We start from the raw sequence: 23,510 nt of genomic DNA on the forward strand, positions 1-23,510 counted from the left end.
TTATAAATATTATTTTTTTCGTATGAAATCTATTATTTTACAATGAGTTTTATTATATATAATTATTTCTATATATTATTTATATACTTTACTAATATGATTGATTAAAATAATTATTTTATATTAAAAAAATACACAATCAATCATATTAATAAAATGAATAAAAAATACACAAAAAAGACATCACAAGATTTTTATTTTACAAAAGTCTCCGCAACAAACGTGTTATCAACGTTTTTTTTGTGTGATTTGTGGGGAAAACAAGTGGTGGGATGCCACGTGGAAAGAGATGGGACCCATAATGTGGGTTTCATGGACTGCTTCTCGAATCAGCTGTTTTTTTAGGGTTCTAGGTTGCGAGACAATTTTAGGCGAGCAAGAATTTAATCACATAATAATTATAATAATAATTATTATGTGATTAAATTATTATTATTACATAATAATTATTATTATTAAAAATGAATATTTACAATAATGTAGAGAGTTGTGTGGAAAATAATGTTAAAAATGAATCGGGGAGACTGGAAATATATAAACAGAGGAGAGGAGGGACGAGAGATTCCCGGCATTAGTTCGGACTTGCTTTCTTGGACGAGGAGAGAACCTTCACTTTGGTCTAAAACCCTGTCCCCCTCTCTCTCTCTCTCAAGCTCTATCTTGATTCTTGACTTCTGTTGTCTTCTTCTTTGATCTGCAACTGTGAAGCTCTTTCGCTAGATGTGTTTTTGCTAATTTGTCTTCAACATTATTGAGGCTCATGTTTCCAGGTGCGCTTTCCTGTTTTCTTGTATATAACATCTTGTATGCATATGTATATATATAAAGCTTTTTCTGGTCCTTCCCCCCCCCCCCCAAGAATTCTCGGGATGTTTTTGGGTTCTTTGTGAATTTATAGCATCGGGTACGAGGAATCTGCACTTTTATTAGTGATTGTTTCATGAATTTTTAGCTGGGTACTGTCAGATATGGATTTGTTGCCAAATTCGTTTATAAACCTTTTCTGTTCCTTAAATTTCAAAAGGCGAAAGATTAATTCGATCTGTGCTCACCGCGCGGCTGCTTTATTACTCAAATGTGACGTTTCAGATAATTTGCAAACATGGATGTGCGAAGCATTTGTATGCAAATTTGAATAGGAGCTCCTTATGGAATGTGGTGCTCTTGATCCTTGAAGTTCGTTTCTTTGTGTTGTTCTAAGAATATTGTTTGCTGCCTATGGTCAAATTTATGTGCTTCTCAACTAATTCCCTTCTGCTTTGTAATCAGGCGTTAGAAGAAGAAATTGGACATAAGGGAAAAATCATTTGCAGGAGATTCAGGTTTCCTCTCATTGATATGTGCCAATTGTACTTGTTTTGAGCTGAAATTTGGAGAAATGACAAGGGGAAGGATAAGGGCAAAACTCCGGCAGAGCCATCTTTACACATTCTCATGCCTCCATCCAACTAACACGGAGGCCGAGAGACCCAATTCAGTTCAGGGCTCGCGAATTATACACTGCAACCAACCACATCTCCATCAGAAGAAACCTCTGAAGTACTGCTCAAATTATATATCAACTACCAAGTATAATGTTGTTACGTTCTTGCCCAAGGCAATCTTTGAGCAATTCCGGAGGGTTGCTAATTTGTACTTTCTTTTGGCTGCGGCTCTTTCCCTCACAGCAATTTCGCCATTTAGTGCTGTAAGCATGATTGCTCCTCTTGCATTTGTTGTTGGGCTCAGTATGGCAAAGGAAGCCCTGGAAGATTCGCGTAGGTTCGTTCAGGATATGAAGGTTAATCGCCGGAAAACTAGTGTTCATAAAGGGAATGGTCTTTTTGGTGATAGACCATGGCATAAGATTCGGGTGGGAGATGTGTTGAAAGTGGAAAAGGATCAATTTTTTCCAGCAGACTTGCTTCTCTTGTCATCGAATTATGAGGATGGGATTTGCTATGTGGAAACTATGAATTTAGATGGTGAGACAAACTTGAAAGTAAAGAGATGTCTGGAGGCGACCTTGCCTTTGGACGATGATGAGGCTTTCAAGGATTTTACTGGGATAATCCGATGTGAAGACCCAAACCCCAGTCTTTACACCTTTGTGGGTAATTTGGAGTATGATCGGCAGGTTTTTTCTCTTGATCCTGGCCAGATTCTCCTTAGAGATTCAAAGCTGAGGAATACAAATTATGTATATGGTGTTGTGATCTTCACTGGCCATGATAGCAAAGTCATGCAGAATGCAACGGAGTCCCCTTCAAAAAGGAGCACAATAGAAAAAAAGATGGACTACATCATATATGTCCTTTTCACTCTCCTTGTGGTGATCTCATTGATCAGCTCAATTGGCTTTGCCGTGAAGACCAAGTACCAAGTGCCAGATTGGTGGTACTTAGAACCCCAGAATACTGACAGTTTATTTAATCCTGGCAAGCCAGCCTTGTCGGGATTTTACCATCTGATTACTGCTCTCATCCTTTATGGATATTTAATACCCATCTCGCTCTATGTATCAATTGAGGTTGTAAAGGTTTTGCAAGCAACCTTCATTAACCAAGACATACATATGTATGATGAAGAGACTGGAAATCCTGCTCAAGCACGAACATCAAACTTAAACGAGGAATTGGGCCAGGTTGACACAATCCTCTCTGACAAAACAGGCACTTTGACCTGCAATCAGATGGATTTTCTGAAGTGCTCCATTGCTGGTACCGCATATGGTGTGCGTTCTAGTGAAGTTGAACTTGCTGCTGCAAAACAGATGGCTATTGAGGAGGAAGTAGACATTTCCAGTTTTCCCATGCGTAGAGATAATCAACAAAGTTCCAGGAAGAATGTCGGAAGAGCTTCGGAAATTGAACTGGAAACTGTCATTTCTTATAGCAATGGAACTGGTCAGAAACCTGTAATAAAAGGGTTTAGCTTTGACGATGGCCGCCTCATGAATGGAAATTGGTTGAAAGAACCCAATACTGATGTTCATTTACTTTTTTTCCGGATATTAGCAATATGTCAAACTGCAATTCCTGAGCCGAATCAAGAGACTGGAAGTTTTACTTATGAAGCAGAGTCACCCGATGAAGGGGCTTTTCTTGTTGCAGCGAGGGAATTTGGTTTTGAGTTTTGTAAAAGAACACAATCAAGTGTGTTTATCCACGAACGATATCCTAATTCAAAACAACCAGCTGAAAGGTAAAAATATGACCGAGCTAGATAATAGAGGCTTTTTGTTAAGCTTTTTCAGAGTTTTGTTGTCTTAGGGTGATTTATCTTTACAGAGAGTACAAACTTCTGAACATACTGGAGTTCACCAGCAAAAGAAAGCGAATGTCTGTAATTGTTCAGGACGAGGAGGGGCAGATTCTGCTTCTGTGCAAAGGTGCTGACAGGTAAGGCTCACAAATATACTTCAAATTGTTGAATTTCCTTAAGAAGTATGATAACCATTTAAAGGTGTAAATGACCCGTGTAGAATCTTCAATCTGCCTCTTCTAGTCTTTCATCTAAACTTCTTTGAAATCTTTAATTGATTGGGAGACCAAAGCATATTGCTTTTTGACACACTGACACCCATCCATTGCTTCTTGTTCTATGCAGCATCATTTTTGATCGCCTTTCAAAGAATGGAAGAACGTATGAGGAAGCTACTACTAAGCACTTGACTGAATATGGAGAAGCTGGGTTGCGTACATTGGCACTTGCTTATAGAAAGCTTGAGGAGTCTGAGTATGCCACTTGGAACAATGAGTTTCAGAAAGCCAAAACATGTATTGGGGCTGATAGAGAAGCAATGCTTGAGCGTGTAGCAGAAATGATGGAAAGAGAGTTAATACTTGTCGGTGCTACTGCTGTGGAGGACAAATTGCAAAAAGGGGTAGAAATACCCATTCTTTATATCCACATTAATACTAATGCATTTCTTTTTTGGTTTGCTTTGACTTAGTTTTCCTATTGTCTCCTTTTTAGGTGCCCCAGTGCATTGATAAACTTGCACAAGCTGGTCTCAAGATCTGGGTATTGACGGGGGATAAGATGGAAACGGCAATCAACATAGGGTCTGTCTCTTTTGAATTGATGAAAGCACCATCCATTATACACCCTTATTTTCTTAATGGGTTTACAGAAACAGGACTTCTTACTTAGAGATACCTCGTGAAACTAAGGTAATCTTGTTTGCATGATGCAGATTTGCATGCAGTTTGCTCCGACAGGGGATGAAGCAGATCATTATAACAACAACAAATTCAGACACATTAGCCAAAGATGGCAAAGAGGTATATCTCTTGAGAATGATTACAGGATTCACTTTCAGAAATTTGCCATTATTAGATTTTATAAATCAATCATTGATCAGGCTGTGAAAGAGAACATTTTGAATCAACTCACCAATGCCTCACAAATGATCAAGCTGGAGAAGGATCCCCATGCTGCCTTTGCATTAATTATTGATGGAAAAACTCTAACTCATGCTTTAGAGGATGATATGAAGCATCAGTTTTTAGGGTTAGCAGTTGATTGTGCATCTGTCATATGTTGTCGTGTCTCCCCCAAGCAGAAAGCAATGGTAGGATCGTCTTCTCTTGTTTGTTAATATGCAACTGTCTTCAACTATTTTCCTTATTTCTTTTGTATTCATTTGTTTAATTTTGGCACCAGGTAACAAGGTTAGTAAAAGAAGGAACTGGGAAAACCACCCTAGCGATTGGTGATGGTGCAAATGATGTGGGAATGATTCAAGAAGCTGACATTGGTGTTGGCATCAGTGGGGTCGAAGGTATGCAGGTTGGTAACAAGTCTGAGTGGCTTTTCTGCACAATGTCTCTCAAAATGAGTATGTACATTCGTTTTTTAAGTTCTGGAATTCTTACAGATATCAGATGTTTCAGACCTTTTCGCAAAATTTCTTAAAGCTCTTACTGCCCGTGATTCCCAAATCTGGTCTAGGTTACCAAAAGAGGGGTAGGGGCATTCTTGTTTCCTATATTTGGTCTCATATTTGACTCTAGCAGACAGGAACAGGAACGTTGAGCAGAAAGGAATAATGTGAAGGAAATTGGGGGACTAGTTTCTGTCTAGTCTTACACTTCCTGATTGAAGGGAAAAAATCCACTCCCAGAGAATTTTCCTGGGATTTGCTTATTTGCCATATGACTACTAGAACTTGTACTATCCAATTGCATTTTGATTATTTCTCTTAATCGAAGGTGGGGGAGGGGGCGGTTTCAAGATTATATTCCAGTTGCACATTATCTGCCAGCTGATCATTATTGATGTATACATGATCTTTTTACTTATAAAAAAAATTGCATACAATCTTTTATGTGGAGGCAAAGAGATGTTGTCGGGCAGGTTCTATTCAATCCATCTCCACGGATGTTGATCACCGATCTGAATTGCTTTCGTTGGATATAGGACCATTTATCTAGTTATTTTGTAATTATTAGTGTTCGTTCTTGTATGGATAAGTCAAGAAAATGTGCATGAGGTTTTTCCTTTAGAAGCATGTATTTTCCTGCTTATTTCATGGACGATCATAACGGGCAACTTTTTTACAGGCTGTAATGGCTAGTGACTTCTCCATTGCCCAGTTTCGATTTCTGGAGAGACTTCTGGTAGTCCATGGACACTGGTGTTACAAGAGGATTGCTCAGATGGTAACAGTTAGCTCTCATGTCAATGTTTGCTTATCATTTGTCTTTGATTTATTGACAACTGTGTGTATTTGCATATGCTTGTTTCATCACTAATTCATCCTCGGTTAATCTGGAATCTTTTGCATTCAGGTTTGCTATTTCTTCTACAAAAATATAGCATTTGGTCTTACCCTCTTCTACTTTGAGGCATTTGCGGCCTTTTCTGGGCAGTCAGTTTACGATGATTGGTACATGCTGTTGTTTAATGTTTTGCTTACCTCATTGCCTGTCATTTCACTTGGAGTTTTTGAACAAGATGTCTCTTCAGAAGTCTGCCTACAGGTAAGTTCTGTTGATAATGCCCACAGCATTTTTCATCTATGTTCCTCTCAGCCCGTCGATATACTCACACATCTACCATGCCTTTTCAGTTCCCTGCACTATATCAGCAAGGGCCAAGAAATTTGTTCTTCGACTGGTACAGGATACTGGGTTGGATGGGCAACGGTCTATATTCCTCCCTCATTATTTTCTTCCTCAACATTATCATCTTCTATGATCAGGCATTTCGTGATGGAGGCCAGACAGCTGATATGGCCACTGTAGGTACAACAATGTTCACTTGCATCATCTGGGCTGTCAATTGCCAGATTGCACTTACAATGAGCCACTTCACATGGATCCAACACCTCCTGGTTTGGGGCAGCATTGTCACTTGGTATCTGTTTCTCTTGCTATATGGCATGATATCACCGCTTATTTCTGGGAACGCCTACAAACTTCTAGTTGAAGCTCTTGGTCCTGCTCCTATATATTGGGCAGCCACCCTTCTAGTGACAATCGCCTGTAATCTTCCTTACTTGGCGCACATATCTTTCCAAAGATGTTTTAATCCAATGGATCATCATGTCATCCAAGAAATCAAGTACTACAAAAGAGATGTTGAGGATCAACATATGTGGACTAGGGAGAGTTCCAAAGCAAGACATGATACCAAGATTGGGTTCACAGCAAGGGTGGAGGCAAAGATCAGGCAGTTGAGAGGGAGGCTGCAGAAGAAACACTCGAGCTCGGTTGCATCATGACCATATCCATGACTTTTTCATTTTTGATATATATTTTTTTTCCTTGGGGTTTTTGGCCGATTGTAGTTTTATGTTGTGGCCCCCCCTTTTCTAATTCATTTATTTGCTTTCTTTTTATCTGTTATATTGAAGTTGGTTGGAGTTTGTCCATTCATTACAGAAACGTGTTAGAGCCTGTTGTATGTACAATATTTTATTGAGGTGAAGAATGAATAGCTTGTGAAAATTGTTGATTTTTATATAAAAAAGTTGCTCTGGTTAGCGTTGACTAATGAGAGCTGTCATACAAATCAACTGTGGCTGTTTATAGTTTCTTTCAAGTCTAATTTGTTTTCACAATTATTTTATCTAATAATTATAATTTTTTTAAATTTTCACGTAAAATAAAATAAATAATTAATTTTTTTTTAAATTTTAAATAAAAATAATATTAAAAAATATATTTTAACAATATTTTATTCAATTTTTAATTTTTATTTTAATTCATCTTATTTGTGAAAATAAATTGTCTATGCACATCGTTGCAGTGTTGAGGGACAAATTCTTGGAAAAACCTAACCCCAAAAGCTAGACTTCAAAAATCATATGAATCTCTCTCTCTCTCAACTGATGTTTGATCAAGCATGTTGATCTTATGATTTTTTATATTTTTTTTCTGACTTTTTTTTTTTTGTTAATTTTAATATTATAATAATTGGTATTGTTGTTGTTGGTGTAACTGCTGTTGTTGATGCAATAAGTTTTAGGTTTGCTACCCACTCCCCAAAAGTCTAGTATTTATATATGGTAAAGGATATTACCAAACTACGTCGTTTGGGAATTAACCACCTTAAGGAAGTAAAACAACGTCGTTTTCAGACACGTTACACAACCAAAATAAAAGGAAAGAGAGCATTTTTCATTTCATTTATAAAAGGCCTTTGGAAATTTCGCTTCGATTCAATCAAAGCGTTGTGAGAGAGTGAGCGATATCACACTATCACAATGCCTTCACTTTCTTCTTCTTCTTCACTCTAATCCCAATTTCGATTGATGTTTTTGCCACCCACTTTTTTCCGTTATTTGCTTCCCTGTCCCATGCCATCCTGACAGCTTCTTCGTCGTTGATTTTTATTGTTTGCCGAGACTTGGACTCGGTCAAGGCTCTGGAGGTCCCTATCTCTCCAATTTTCGTGGAAGGGCTTTGAGTTGGAGCTGGGGTTCGGTCTGATCGTGGATTTTGGGAATTATGGAACCTCGCGTTGGGAACAAGTTTCGGCTCGGCCGGAAGATCGGTAGCGGATCGTTCGGAGAGATCTATCTCGGTCTGTAAATTTAATTTCTGTTTTTTTTTTTTTTGAGTACTATTAATTTTTTTGTGGAATTTCTTAGTTTTGTAAAACTGGTTTCAGGTACTAATATTCAGACGAATGAGGAGGTTGCGATTAAGCTTGTGAGTATTTTATTTTCCTTTTACTTTTTAGCCTTGGACTACGTTTGATTCTGTTCGTGGAGTTTTATAATTCTGTACTCCTCTCGATCAATTTGTTTCTAATTCTTAGAATTTAATTTTTTTTTTAGGTTTCTTTGTTTGCTTGTAGATTTCTGAAGGTTAATGCTGATAACTTAACTATTTTTTGAGTCTCGTTTTGTGGGTTTTCATGCTGTTGAAACTTATTGGTTATTTCGAGTCAATGTTTCTGTGGGTTTAGTTAGTTTAACACCTAAACATTTTATATTCCTATATGAGTGGTTACTGAAACTCCTTTTATTTTTAACTCAGGAAAATATCAAGACAAAGCATCCCCAGCTGCTTTATGAATCAAAGTTGTATAAAATACTACAGGGAGGAAGTAATAACCTTTATCGCTGTCCTTTTTTCCCCTTGAAAAATCTGAAATTATGATGGTACTCATCCATCTGAATTGTACATCGGTTGGAAATTCTTTCGTATTTTGGCAGCTGGAATTCCAAATGTGAGATGGTTTGGCGTTGAAGGAGACTATAATGTTCTCGTTTTGGATTTACTGGGACCAAGTCTTGAAGATTTATTCAACTTTTGCAGTAGGAAATTGTCCCTTAAGAGTGTTCTTATGCTAGCAGATCAGATGGTAGAGTTTTTCCTATCGCATGCATGTTCTTCTAGAATTTCACCTGCATTACAGTTTTGGTTATCCATGCCAACCTAATCTTGATATTCCTGTCAGATAAATCGAGTGGAGTTTGTTCATTCCAAATCATTTCTGCATCGGGATATTAAGCCTGACAACTTTCTTATGGGTTTAGGGAGGCGTGCAAATCAGGTTTTACCGCTGAGCCCTCTCCTTTCTTCAATTATCAATTTATGCTTTCATGTTAAATAATGATGCATTACCTGATATCTACTATCATATAGGTCTACATCATTGACTTTGGTCTTGCTAAGAAGTACAGAGACACTTCAACTCATCAACATATCCCTTATAGGTTAGTTGGTTTGCACTAGTTATTGATGACCTTAGTTGCTTCACCTGTAATGTTGTTTATTTTATTTTTCCGGTTGTCCTTTTTCTGCGTCTCTTTTGTTTGATTTCCCCAACTCTCATCCAAAAATGCCTTGTAGTATATTCACCATCTTTATATCAATTGACATGCTCATAAACTCTGCAGAGAAAATAAGAATTTGACAGGAACTGCAAGATATGCAAGCATGAATACTCACCTTGGCATCGGTATACATTTTAATTGCATTTTCTTGCAGTTTTTTTCCTGATAAATATGTGTTGATCTTTATAGCTAGCTTCCACCCCCTGCTTTTTCTGAGCCTTATGGTTCTGACCATTGACTCTGTTTGCTTTTGTGTTACATAGAACAGAGCCGCAGGGATGATTTAGAATCACTTGGATATGTTCTTATATACTTCTTAAGGGGAAGGTGAAGATTTCTGAGTGCCAATGTTATCTTATATTCTTGTTTCATTTTGTTGGCTGTTTTGTTATGACCGTCTTCTTTATAGTCTTCCTTGGCAGGGACTGAAAGCAGGAACTAAGAAGCAAAAGTATGAGAAGATCAGTGAGAAGAAAGTATCTACTTCTACTGAGGTATAGTCACGCCATAGGATATTTTTAGAATTTATGATGTTTTTGTGTATGTAATTTATGTGTAATTGACTGGAAAGGTTGTTTCTTTTTTAGGCCTTGTGTCGCAGTTATCCCACAGAATTTGCTTCATACTTCCATTACTGCCGGTCCCTACGGTTTGATGATAAGCCAGATTATGCTTATCTCAAAAGACTATTCCGTGACCTTTTCATACGTGAAGGTTTGGACTTTCTGTCTTCTATGGTGTCTTAGATATTTCATCTGTTCACATTATATGACAATAATACTCCCAATTTTGCTGTCAACTCTTAACAAATTTTCTCAAATAAAATTTTTCTATGGCTGAAGGCTTCCAGTTTGATTATGTGTTTGATTGGACTATTTTGAAATATCAACAATCGCAAATGGCCACTCCACCTACCCGTGCTCTTGTGAGTGACCCTTCTCAATGGCCTTTGGTTTTTTGCACATACACAAAGAAGTAGTATGTTTTTATCTCTTTTTCATTTGTCATCTCACAGGGTCCTGGTGCTGGACCCAGCTCTGGCATGCCGCCTACTGCCACAATTGCTGATAAACAATCAGGTAATTCTTGTGTTTCTTCCTCCCACCTCCCTTTCTGATGGATTGTGTCATTTAGCAATCCACTGTATTTCTCAATTTTATTGGTTTCGCATATGCTTCCTTTAGTTGCAATATACTGGCTATTCCAGTGGATATTATAGCTACTCACATTGGTTATTCATTGAAACAATTATTTCTTCAATCTCCCTCCCTCCCCTCTCTCTCATGAATCCTCAAGGAATGTGAGGAATAATGGTAAAAAAACTCCTTGAGAAATATCATTCAAGACGGCTGAATGATCTTATGAGTGCATAACATGTTTTTATTTATTTAGTTAAGCACTGAAAACCCCAATAGTAATAAGGTAAGATTACAAAGAACCCTTGAAAGGTAACTAAATGTTCAAAAATAAGCAAAAGAACCTTAGCTTCCATAAATCTACGACTATGTTCGAATTGGCATTCAAACAGTGCTTCCAGTGGCACAATCTGGCTGTCTATTGTCCTAACGGTGTTTCCCTTTGATGCATTCTATTTTAAAACTGATCAGATCAAATACCGCTCAATTGGTCCTCTTACAGGCCCCAATCTGAGCCTTGTTTCTCTTAAACTAGTCCATAAAAGCTTGTGCAGCTTGTTCAACATCACTTCAGTCCTTTGAGTGAGTTCAAACAGATATGCACTTAAATTTTTCTTCAGTGAACCTTTTTTGGTGGCCTATATATACCTTCAAATTTTATTTCTGTATTTTAAGTATCTTTTCATGCTATCTACTTGAGTTGAGATATTTCATATGCTAAATTAACGCTGTTGTAAGTAGGGAAGAAGGTAGGCTGACTGGTTGGTCTTCTGTAGATCCCACTCGTAGGAGACACTCTGGACCAGTTGTAAATGCCGGAAGCCTCTCTAAACAGAAAAGTCCAATTGCAAATGATCCAACTGCAGCTAAAGATGCTCTGGTATGTACTCTCTGACTGAAGCTAGATTTGGAGGAGTTTTTCTGCCTCCGTGCATGTGCTTACAGTTGGCCAGTATGAGGGTTTAGGTTCACTATTGCAGAAACTTACATTTCATCCCATTACTCATTATGGCCTTGTAAACCATTTCAGATGCCTCTAGCCCCGTGAGATGGATGGGTTTTTCTAGAATTTTGACTGGTGTAATTTTGTGACTGATTATCTAGGATAAACGATGATGTTTAAGACAAAGGTTATTTAGGCTGGTTAAGTGGGTAAACTTTCTTTGTGATAAATTGATTCTTTTAATGCGGAGTAGACTTCTTCTAAAAGAAAATTATAGACAGTGGTTGGTGGCTGCTAGCAAGTACATCTGAGGGATGCAAAAGACTTCAATCAACAGTTAAAGAAAATCAAAGAGGACGACATCTTAAAGAAGTATAAGAAAAAGTAGTTTCCACCCTGCCTCTATGGCTCTACCTACCATTTGAACAAAGCTTGCTGAAAAGTTCCTTCAGGCACTTACTTATCAAAACAGTTCCTTCAGGCACCATAATACTTCACCCTCTTCTTTGTTTTGGCTATTGCATTCCAAAAAGTGCACCACTACCAACACAAACAATCTCTGTTTGTTGGCTGCAGAGTTGCCCCTCCTGCCAAACTCCATGAAATTTGAGAAGAGTCTCGAGGACTGATTACGAACAACCCACTAAACCTCAAATAATGAGATTTTTTAACCTTCACATCGATTAAGCTACTGGAAGATGAGATCTGCAACCAATTATTTTTAAAATTTTTGGGAAGCATAAAGGGGAGGTATTCTAATGTAAGCTTCTATATGTTTTATTAAAACATTTTTTTTTTTGATAAGTAAGATATAAACTTTATTGATATGAATGAAATAGGCATATACCTAGTACACCGGAAGTATACAGTTGAACACCTAGATACATTCTACGAGTGTTAAACTAAAGATAGGAATTCATGTATATCATCCCCATTTAATACAATAGCTGAAAACCAAAGCAATAAAGTGTGCATAAAATAATTCTTCAGCTCCAACATTGTTCGTTCCTTGTCTTCGAAGCAGCGCATATTCCGTTCCGTCCAAATACACCACATGATACACAACGGAATCATTCTCCAAATTGCTGCCACATGATGACTGCCCTGCAATTTTCTCCAACAACCCATTAGCTCCACCACTCTCCTAGGCATTACCCAAGCCACCCCGACCCGTCGAAAAATCTCATCCCATAGCCCTCTTGCTACATCACAATGTAGTAAAAGATGATCTACCGATTCTCCATTCTTTCTACACATGTAGCACCAATCCAATACAACACATCCTCTTTTCCTCAAGTTATCCGTGGTTAAGATCTTCCCAAGGGCGGCATTCCAAACAAAGAAAGCAACTCTAGAAGGCACTCGAAACCTCCAAATGTTCCTCCATGGGAATGAGGTGTGATCCTGAGAAATCAGAATTTTATAATACGCTTTTACTGAGAATTTCTTATGATCCTGGAGCCTCCATTTCAAGCTGTCTTGTTGTGCCATAGTAGACCCAAAAGAATGTAACAAGCTGAAAAAATCTGAAACCATAGATAATTCCCAATCATGAATATCTCTATTAAACAGAATATTCCACTGATGCGAGCCATGTGCAAATAATCGCACTTCCGCCACAGACACGTCCTTGTTAACTGCAATACGATATCAAGTTGGAAACACCCTTTCCAATGCGTGATCTCCATACCACACATCTCGCCAAAAACTGATTCGGTTACCCTCGCCTGCGACAAAACGGATATAATTTACGAAAATAATCCACCCCTTCCTTATAAACTTCCATAGCCCCACTCCATGCCCCCCTCTCACTTCTTTAGAACACCAACCACCCCAATCAACTCCATGTTTAGCATCTATTATTTCCCTCCACAAAGAACTCTCTTCCATATGATATCTCCAAAGCCATTTCCCCAACAACACTTTATTAAAAGTTATCAAATTACACACACCCAACCCCCCATACTCAACTGGAGAACATACTGACTTCCAATTAACCAAATGAACTTTCTTCTCCTCCCCTAAGCCTCCCCATAAAAATGCCTTGAAGAGTTTCTCGATTCTATTCACCACCCCTACAGGCATAGGAAAAAGGGATAAAAAATAAGTGGGAAGATTTGTAAGGGTACTCTTGATAAGAGTGAGACGACCCCCTTTCGAAAGATACACCCTTTTCCATCCAGCCAACCTTTTTTCTATCTTTTCTACCACCCCATCCCATATAGCTCTACTCTTGAAAGTAGCACCTAGCGGAAGGCCCAGGTATTTCATTGGGAATGAGGACACCCTGCAACCCAGAAGACTTGCTAAATTGCGTATATTAGGGACCACCCCCACCGATACCATCTCAGACTTGTCAAGATTCACCTTGAGTCCTGATATTGCTTCAAAACAAAGTAATAATGCACGCAAAGTTTGGACCTGACTCCTGTCCGCTTCACAAAACAACAGTGTCGTTTGCAAAAAGAAGATGTGAAATGATACAAGAGCTACCAGAGCCATTTCCCACCTGAAAACCAGATAAGAAACCCCCACTAACAGTAGCCTGCAACATCTTGCTCAGCGCCTCCATAACTATTACAAAAAGAAAGAGAGATAATGGATCACCCTGTCGCAAACCCCTCGAACTATAAAAAAAAACCTGCAGGAGTGCCATTAACTAGCACTGAAAACCGGGCCGTTGAAATGCAAAAACGCATCCAGGAAATCCACCTATCTCCAAAGCCACACCTATTCAATAAATACAAAAGGAAATCCCAGTTCACATGGTCATAAGCCTTCTCCATGTCTAGCTTGCAAAGAATACCTGGACTTCCCTCCCTCAACCTAGCATCCAAACACTCATTTGCAATGAGCACCGAATCAAGTATATATCTCCCATGAATAAAAGCATTCTGGGGCTTGGAGATAATATTTTCCAGCACTAGACTGAGCCGATTAGCAAGGACCTTTGAAATAATCTTATAGACACTGCCAATCAAACTTATTGGACGAAAATCCTCAATATTCGACGCCCCATATTTCTTTGGAATGAGTGCGATAAAAGTCGCATTTAGTGATTTTTCAAACTTTTGATAAGCATGAAATTCACTGAACACCCGCAAGACATCACCTTTCACCACATCCCAACAAGTTTGAAAGAAACCCATTGAAAAACCATCCGGGCCTGGCGCTTTGTCCTTAACCATACCAGATATGACCTTGAAGATCTCATCTTCCACAAAAGGTCTCTCCAATACACTCACCAGCTGTGAATCAATTGTCTCAAACGGTAAGTCATCAAGCTTCGGCCTCCAAGTTGCTGATTCGGTAAGCAGAGTCTCATAATAATGTGCAATGTGACTTTCTAGATCAGCCGAAGAAGATAGCACCTGTGTACCTGAATGTAACAACTCAATCGCATTATTGCGTCGATGAGAATTAGCCATTTTGTGAAAAAACTTCGTACACCTATCACCCTCTTTCAACCAGAGGGCTCTGGATTTTTGACGCCATGAAGTCTCTTCTAACAGCAAAACCCTTTCCAATTCTGCCACAACCGTCACTTTTCTCAATAACTCCTCCTCCGAGGCCCTTCCCAATAATTCCTTACCCTCCAACTCCTGCAACTCCTCCAACAAAATAGACTTCTGATTGTCAATATGACCAAAAACTTCCAAGTTCCATTTCTTCAGGTCTTGCTTTAGAGCCTTCATCTTACCTGCAAGAATAAAACTCGGAGTGCCGCTAAACTGGTATGAAGTCCACCAATTTCTCACCATCTCTACAAACCCGTTCACCTTAAGCCACATATTCTCAAACTTGAAGTACCGGCGACCCCCTTGAATGCCACCACAATCTAAAAGGATGGGAAAATGGTCTGAGCTGACTCTAGCTAACCTTTTCTGGCTAACTTCTGGGTAGTGTGCTTCCCATAACGGCGAGACAAGAAATCTATCCAATTTCGACCAAACACGTCCATTAGACCAAGTATACTCACCACCCACCAAGGGGAGGTCCATAAGATCCATATCAAAGATGAACTCAGAGAATTCCGCCATGGCCAAAGTGTGTCGATGATGCCCCGATCGTTCACTAGGAAAGCGAATAATGTTAAAATCACCCCCCATACACCACGGCACATCCCATAAAGAGTGTATTCCCGCCAACTCCTCCCACAACCGTCGTCTATCACTATCTATGTTAGGACCATAAGACCCTGCAAAAGCCCAAATCCACCCATCGCTCACATTTTTGAACAACATCTAAACCGAAAACTCTCAAACACATTCCTCAATCACCTCAACCACTCTTTTATCCCACATTAATAATACTCCACCTGATGCTCCCTGAGAGGCTAAATAAGACCAACCCAAATAAGAGCATCCCCAAATACTACGCACAATACTTCTATCTATAAGACCCAACTTTGTTTCTTGCAAGCATATCACATCTCCCTTCCATAGTCTCAATAGAGCTTTGATCCGAAGGCGTTTTTCCCTATTATTGAGACCCCTTACATTCCAAGAAACGAGCTTAGGCTTCATTAAAACTTAACTTACCCCTCCCTTTTGATCTAACCCTTCCACTACTCCCCTCCTTCATGATGGAGCATGTTAGGCGTTTAAGTTCCCTGTCTTGCTTTGAAGCTGGTTTCGAACGGCTAGCTTCAATAGCCACTAGAAGGGCCATAAATTGTTCCTCATAACCTCCAAAAGAGACCCCGAATATTTTCTGTAACTCCTCTACCTTTTTAAAAATCCAATTCGTCGAATAACTCCCATAATCACTGGGAGGGAGTGTACATAAAGGAGTAAGAGTCCCCTCTTCCCCAATACTGTTCTTGGGAATCACCGAAACCATCAGTTTATTTGTTTCACCATTTACAACCATATTATTAATAGGAGAATCATCCCCAGCAACTAACTCATCAGATCTGCTCCTCACCAAAAGTGGAAGACCACTCTGAATCACATTATTGTCCCGCGAAAGCATCTCACCGCAACGAGGCAGCTCTCTATCCCTCAAACCAGACTGCTCATGCCCTTCTTCTGGAACTTTGTCCACCACACAAAATTCCGAGAATTCATTTCCCATCAATATCTCTGAAGACAAGGACGCAGACGCACTCTCTAACGCCAGAAACTCCCCCTCCTCTGTCTCTTCCCGTCGGACCTCCTTCGCCGCCTCACCTGAATGGTCGTCCGAGTGTGTCGACAGCTTCTGTGCCGGCAGGGTTGCCGATAATCCATTTATCGGCGCCACAGAAGCACCCTGGCTCTGGTCCGAAATCTAGGATCCGAGGCGGACCTCGTTTCCCATCTCACCAGAGGGGTCGACCGAGGTTGTCGGCCACTTCTGTGCCGGCAGGGTTGCCGGTAATGAGGTTGTCGGCGGCACTCTCTTTCCCTGGTCCGATATCACGGATCCGAGACCCTTCCCCAACCCGGCTATCTCCACTGCCCTCCAGACCTTCACAGGGCCTGATGCCTGACCCTTGCCCAAGCCCATTGTTCTGCTCAGCCCCATACCAGGCCCACCAATTCGGCCCATCACCTCCTTGCCTTTAACGCAGCGTTTTAGATGATTTATTTCATCTAGCACAATGCCGATCTTCTCCTCCAATCCCGTTAACATCTTCAAAATGCTTTCCTCATTTAGCCCCGCCAAACTGCTTTCTGCTACACCATGCCGCTGCACGTCCTTAGGTATGGTTACACCTGACACCACTAACGCATCCTGATACGGTAACTTCTTCAACACTTCACTGTACGTCCTTGCCCCACCTGCCAACGATGATGGAACACCTCCCTCACCATTGTTCTTCTTTGCAGCAACTATCTGAAAATCAGCCATCTCCATTAAAATGTCAGCAAGCTTTTTCCATCCCTCCCCCTTCCTTCCTTCCGGAATCACTAGCAAACCTCTTCTCTTATCACGACCAAATTCTGAGATGGAAATGAAACTACCATTAAAGTTACGTCCCTTCCTCACTATTATCACAGTGTCTCCTTTTCTACGAGTTTGCAGAAACTCCTGAGTACCCACTGTTACTGCACAATCCTTCACCATAGAACCCAGCCAACCCAGAGTTTCCCAGTCCACTGAAATGTACTTCACACCACGATGACTACTTTTTATAATCCTCCACCACTTTGCATTCTCCTTTTTGAGCTTGAACAACTTCTGATCAATGAAAACCTCCTTGCACAACCCCATCTAAAACCAACCCACAGCCAATGCAAACCTAATGATTCAGAGGAATACACTAATCCCCTCAAGAGGGAAAGCCATTGATGAATCACTACCAACTGAAGTAAAAAGACTAAAACTGTACGGAGAGAAAATGTAGAAGGAAAAGGATGTATCTTGAGTAATCATGAGAGCAGTCATTTCTTGAGAGCAGTCATTTCCTGCAAAAATGCTCAAGGTTGGCACCACAACAAGATTTGCTTTTCTGGTTCCTACTTTGGTGGGACCAACATTTGGTGAGAGTTTGTGTTTTTGTATTTCACTCAGTTGCGATCTAAACCAGTAAAAAAAAAAATCTTTTAAAATTGGTGTCTAATGGAATAGTTTATGAAGTTTTCACCCTTCACGCTTGTAAATGTGTATCCTCTCTCGTTCATCAAGAATTTGTTTTTGATAATTTGGACCCTCACAAAGACAAGGCCCTTCAGAACTGCCAGAACCGTGTATTAGGATGTTTGAAGTGTCCTATTGTAGAATTGAACCTAGGACGTTTCAGTCTGCAGCTCATCAAGAATAATTGAATTTTTTGAACCCTTTAGTATGCTTAATATGTTTACTGTGTCATGGCATACCATTAGTACAAATGACTGCAAGCCTCTTTGGATCATCATAATGAATTGTGTTTTCTTTTGCATTAATTAAGTTGCAGTTTGGTTCTACTTTTTTACTTTTGTCCTTGCACTTGGTACTTGGGTTCATGCAGTTACCAAGTTCTAATTTTTTACGGTCAAGTGGATCGTCACGGCGAGCTGCTGCCTCTAGCAATCGCGATGCAGCAATTATTAGCAGTGAAGCTGATCTTTCTCACCTTAACACCAAAAATGTAAGCCCAGGAGCTCTTCGTAAAATTTCCAGTGGGCAAAGAAGTTCACCTGTTGTATCATCAGAGCACCGTACACCTTCTGTTAGAAATGCCTCAACCATAAAGAACCTCGAGACCACTCTCAGGGGTATCGAGAGCCTGCATTTTAACAATGACGAGAGGGCCCAGTTTTAGCAGTGCCAGTTCTCAATTCCTTTCCCATAGAATGAACCAGGTTGAGTGGACGGTCTCGGACGATCACCCTCCCTTGCATGAGAGGGAGGGAAAAAAAAGGGAGACAAAAGAGAACTTTCTGCATTATTCTTTCTTAACTTTCTGTTGTTGTCTCTCTTCTTTTTTTTTTTTTTTTGGTTTTCCATCGTTTTTTCTTTTATTTGGTTATTTGGTTGCAGTTCTCCTCAAGCCAAATACGAACCCTCTAAATACAAAAAAGCTGATGTCTTTTTGTGTGTAAATAATTGTAGACAGTAACGTTTAAGATTATGAATCACAGGCAACGCTTTGGTGTTGTTCCACACTTGGGGTTCTTTTGTAGCATCTTCCAGATTTAGTGCCCATTTCACCTGAAAAATGGACGTATTAAACTGGAAACAGAAACACATTTGCCATCATGACAAGAAGTTCCGAATATTGCCTCTGCTGCTCCGAGATATAATGCCACTTCAAATCAATTTTCACTTTTCAGGAACAGTAAGTATGCAGCAGCATCCAACTCTATGCTGCATTGCATACCAATAAAACCAAGCTATTTTGAGTTTCTTGAGCATCATATGCATGCACAAAACTATACAGAGTCACACACGCATCTGAATCTGAGAACACCCGACCTCGAATTTTAAAGTAGTTGGTAGTCCCGACCTGATGCCTTGAGGACACATGATATGTTTTTTGTTTTTCAATCACGTTGAAGTAGGGAATATGTTAATACTTTATAAGGGATGATACCCTTTTTCGTCGTCTGTCAGTATTTATAATGTTGTTGATGTTACAACAATCAAGATAATTTTTTTATAAAAAATTTATATGCAGTCATTTTTACGTACTCTTTATGCATTCTATTAATGTGATTAGCTGCGTCATTTTTTTTTAAAAATAAAATAACTACTTTCGTCAATCACATCAGTAAAATGTATAAAAAGTATACAAAAGTGACTAATAAAATTCATTTTTTTATGGTTAATATGATAGATATATCAATATTTATCGTATCGATAACGTTATGCGAGTGTCGTGATTGTGATGCTATCAAAGGAAGTAGGAGAGGTTTCTTCCCATGATTTTTTTTGAAAATTGTTGTTGTTTATTTAGGCTCCATTAACGTTAATGATCATTTCACGTTGAACTTTGACAGAACCTTATGTCTTATGTTGGAATAGTACGCGATAAACAGCTTTTAACACCCGATTTCTTTTTCCACAGTGGGAAAACATTCCCATGATGTCAAATTCGATCTTGACAAATGAAAACGTTTAGTCAAAAGAAGCAGTGGAACCTCCAAGAAAAATTCCTTTGTTCCGCCGTCTCCTGTCTTTTTTATCCTTCATCTTTCAAAGATATCTAAATCACTTTCCTTTCTTCCCTCTGTATCCTTCCTCGAATCTAGAAATCATGAGCTTTTTTATAAGAGATGTTGGTCGTTGTGCTTCTGAATGAAGTTGCAGAGTTCGTACGGACCTTTATCTGAACCTTTTGTTATTGCTATATATCATAGATGATGATTTAGGCTTCGTTTGGTTACAGTTCAGATGAGATGAGAGAGGAAAATTATAATGAATTACCTTCTGATTTTACTTCATTCATAATGAAAGATAATCAAATTTTGAAGTACTTGGCTTCAATACCAATCCAATTTTGTGAATGAGAATCAGTCTGGGGAAGTTGTTGACATTTGTAGCAGTTCAATAAACAGGGAGAGAGAACATCCTAAAAGGATCCAGAAAGAAAATCTTCTCAATTCTTCTGATCTTTGATGAAGAACAACAAAAGGGTTGATTATCTTATATGTAGAGCAAAATTCAATCCAATTCAGTGCCCAGTGCTCAAGTTACGAAAACATGCAGCCCAGAACCGATTGAAGAATAATTTACAGGTTTCCCAAGATAAATTATGCAGAAAGCCATGGCCAAACAGAGTTCAGTGCGAAACTAACACTCGACGATTGCCCACATCCAGATTGAAGTCAGATCATAGTATGGAAACTGTGATGCCTAAAAATCAAAGCTTTTTGTTCATCTTTATGATATTAACTTGAGAATTTCAAGAATAGCAAAGAATTTTTAGAGTTAGCTTCTTAGAACCCAAAGAAAAACAAGACAAGACTCTCACAAACATGTAGTTTTATGGTACTGCTATAAATAGTTATAGAGGACTATAGTCCTATGAGATCTAAGATTTTTCAGACACATAATCCAACTTCAAATCCGTAACAGAATTTGTTGACCGCAAACCAAAATAAAACCTTCAAATTTCCCAAAAAAAAAAATTAATGAAGAAACATATACCCCCATCTGTCACCACCATCCATCCACCACTTGGGTGTATGATTTCTTGATCCACCTAAAGCTCTTCCTCAGAGACCCTTTCATCTTGCCCTCCACAGAGTAGACCTTGTATCCAGCAACCCTCTTCTTCCTCTGCAATTCTGGGTCACCGAAGCTCCAGCTTTTAGAAATAGACCCAAGACTGCTTTTCTCTTTCTTGATCTTCCCTTCCTTTGCTATCTCGTTCGGCTGTGCAGATGAACCAGCATAACTAACACTGAAAGACCTTAGATCTTGCATGCTAGTTGGGGCAGCCCGGCCACCGTAGTAGCTCTCTAGCTGCATCCTCCCATCCCTGCATGACTTGGATCTGAAGTCCTCCATAGGGAACAGGCAAACAGATGTTGAAAGGTTCAAGGAGCAATACTGAGACCTGAGAGACAGAGGAGGAGGAGGAGAGGAGAGAATAACAAAGAGAGACTCCTTGGAGGATTTGGTTTTCTCTGCGGTGTTTTAATAATTATTATTTAATTCTTTATTTATTTTCTATTTAGTAACTCGGAATAGTTTTAGATTCGTTTTTAATGATACACTGTTACAATTATAATTACGTCATTTTATTATAAATAATTTTTAATTTTATAAAAGTAATTTAACTTTAGTTAAAAAAAATTATAAAATGATCAACTTGAAATTATCTGACGTAGCTTTCTACTTTTTCTTGAATGGACTTTTTGGTTTCGGCTTCACACGGTGGGGTAATTGCATGGGGCTGCTGCTAGCAAAGTTTGACTGATTGGGCAGGCTTACACGAGTGAAGCGGATAACTTTGACTATTCAAAACGAATGAAACTATCTCGATATTTTATAAAAATTAATATATAAATTAATATAATTTTATAATTTAATATATCGTATCAAATTATATTAATTTATAATTTTAATTTTATAAAATTATTTTATAAACAAAATATTTTTCACAAAAAAAAAAAATAATAATGAGTGAAATGTGACGATGCTAAATCTTTGATCTTGATAAAGAATATGATACGATCTCCTAATTAATGAAAATAAGTGAGTAGAGGGAGTCGTTGGGGTCTGGTTTTTTTTTTTCAGAACAAATAATTAAAAAAATGTTCAAATTAAATTATAATGGAGGTGTTAATAGAAAGAAAAAGCGTAAGTAATCGTTAGTTAAAGGTAGATTAACGATAGGTTGGCACATTGTCGACATCAAAGGAATCCCAAAATCAGATGGGACTTGAAAATGAAATCACGTATTATTTAGTTCCCCATTACCACTCGCATTGTTCTCTTTAAAATTGATAAATCTTCAAAATTTGAATGGTTTGTGATTAAAAACGTTGCATTGAATTCGGTAAACAATCAAAAATTTAATTTTGAGCTATAGTATATTTATTTTCATCTTCATATTTCAAGATATACTGTTCATGGTCTATTTCTATTATTTTATTACAAAATCACTTTCTCTAACTTTCTGATTAATGACACCACGATTTAAGTATTAATCATAATTAATTAAGTTCAGAAAAAAAAATTAGTTGAGAAATAATAATTCAAGTATCAAATTAAATTATTAATTAATATATGGTTAGTGTAATTGTAAAATATGAGAAAAATAAATTAAAATTATTATTATTAAAAAAATAATGTTATATTATTATTATTTTAACTAATCTAATGACTAATCTAATATAAAGTTATGGTTAGGAAAGTTTTGGATTTATAGAAAATATATATTTTTTATCAAATTTTAGAAATGGCTTTGATGAAATCAATGTCAATACTCTTAAAAAGTGAAATGCAAGTACTCTCCATCATTATCTCATCAATAGATCATTGTATAGATTGTATCTTCAAGTTTTGGATCTAATAAAATCAATCATTTATAATTTAACGTATCGTATTAATTTACGTCAGTTTATAAACTTATTTTTTTACAAATTTAATAATAGATAAAATATTTGTTTTTCTCAATTATTGGGATGTTTATTATAAGAAATATTGTTTACTAAGCTGATTCCTTCATATAGATAATGGTGTGAAATAGCATTTTTGGTGATTTAATAAGTGGTAGTTGAAGCTCCCAAAGATACAATGGTAGTTGAGAGTTTAGGGGCTATATATATTTATTAAGGTGTAATCATAAATGAAGTAGCGTGTTTTAAGCATGAGTTAGAAGATAAAGTATAGCAGAGATGAAGGGCCACACTCCTAGCCTCCACCCCTCCCTAGCCATCCATTTAGACAGGATTTAAGTTCCTTGCATGAAGTTTATTATCTTTTTTCAATCAGCATTTCATCCCTTTTTTTTTTTTTGTATATAATTCAAACTAAGACCGGAGCTATTTGGACGATGAGATGATTTTAGATAAAAGTTGAACAAAATATTGTTAGAATATTATTTTTTAATATTATAATTATTTTGAGATTTGAAAATTTTGAATTATTTATTATATTTTGTGTAAAAATTTGAAAAAATTATAATGATGAAATGATTGGATGGCTTCTTTCGCTATAAAGATTGAGGAAAGATCAGTATCATTTGTTTCATTTATCAGTTAGTTATATTAGACAGAATCCCACAGTATCTCAAGTGAAA

The 23,510-nt window shown here is 38.1% G+C and overlaps 3 protein-coding genes across 3 annotated transcripts; 2 read left to right on the forward strand and 1 right to left on the reverse strand.

Moving 5' to 3' along the window:
- Window positions 1–500: 500 nt before the first annotated feature.
- Window positions 501–6,999, forward strand: LOC109011719 (probable phospholipid-transporting ATPase 4). Its single transcript, XM_018993019.2, has 11 exons — window positions 501–770; window positions 1,270–3,183; window positions 3,270–3,380; window positions 3,589–3,865; window positions 3,958–4,046; window positions 4,178–4,265; window positions 4,346–4,555; window positions 4,648–4,773; window positions 5,547–5,645; window positions 5,775–5,966; window positions 6,056–6,999. Exons 2-11 carry the CDS (start codon window positions 1,379–1,381, stop codon window positions 6,707–6,709), a joined length of 3,651 nt encoding a protein of 1,216 aa, XP_018848564.1. The 5' UTR covers window positions 501–770; window positions 1,270–1,378; the 3' UTR covers window positions 6,710–6,999.
- A 637-nt stretch (window positions 7,000–7,636) lies between these two features.
- Window positions 7,637–18,924, forward strand: LOC109011720 (casein kinase 1-like protein 2). Its single transcript, XM_018993020.2, has 14 exons — window positions 7,637–8,013; window positions 8,101–8,141; window positions 8,472–8,541; window positions 8,651–8,799; window positions 8,896–8,991; window positions 9,084–9,154; window positions 9,338–9,399; window positions 9,538–9,601; window positions 9,684–9,768; window positions 9,862–9,988; window positions 10,117–10,199; window positions 10,290–10,353; window positions 11,187–11,290; window positions 18,288–18,924. The coding sequence occupies exons 1-14, from the start codon at window positions 7,938–7,940 to the stop codon at window positions 18,579–18,581; spliced, it is 1,386 nt and encodes a 461-aa protein (XP_018848565.2). The 5' UTR covers window positions 7,637–7,937; the 3' UTR covers window positions 18,582–18,924.
- A 1,748-nt stretch (window positions 18,925–20,672) lies between these two features.
- LOC109011721 lies at window positions 20,673–21,406 on the reverse strand. The gene has a single exon (XM_018993021.2). It carries the CDS (start codon window positions 21,269–21,271, stop codon window positions 20,918–20,920), a length of 354 nt encoding a protein of 117 aa, XP_018848566.1. The 5' UTR covers window positions 21,272–21,406; the 3' UTR covers window positions 20,673–20,917.
- Between the last annotated feature and the right edge of the window lie 2,104 nt (window positions 21,407–23,510).

This window comes from Juglans regia, chromosome 12 (assembly GCF_001411555.2).
Source record: "Juglans regia cultivar Chandler chromosome 12, Walnut 2.0, whole genome shotgun sequence".
NCBI lineage: Eukaryota > Viridiplantae > Streptophyta > Magnoliopsida > Fagales > Juglandaceae > Juglans > Juglans regia.

Coding starts and splice junctions, on each gene's coding strand:
- LOC109011720 (XM_018993020.2), top strand. CDS start 7,938: ATGGAACCTCGCGTTGGGAACAAGTTTCGGCTCGGCCGGAAGATCGGT. Junction 8,992..9,083: donor TAGGGAGGCGTGCAAATCAG/GTTTTACCGCTG, acceptor ACTATCATATAG/GTCTACATCATTGACTTTGG. Junction 9,602..9,683: donor ATATACTTCTTAAGGGGAAG/GTGAAGATTTCT, acceptor TCTTCTTTATAG/TCTTCCTTGGCAGGGACTGA.
- LOC109011721 (XM_018993021.2), bottom strand. CDS start 21,271: ATGGAGGACTTCAGATCCAAGTCATGCAGGGATGGGAGGATGCAGCTA.
- LOC109011719 (XM_018993019.2), top strand. CDS start 1,379: ATGACAAGGGGAAGGATAAGGGCAAAACTCCGGCAGAGCCATCTTTAC. Junction 4,266..4,345: donor TAGCCAAAGATGGCAAAGAG/GTATATCTCTTG, acceptor ATCATTGATCAG/GCTGTGAAAGAGAACATTTT. Junction 4,774..5,546: donor GTGGGGTCGAAGGTATGCAG/GTTGGTAACAAG, acceptor ACTTTTTTACAG/GCTGTAATGGCTAGTGACTT.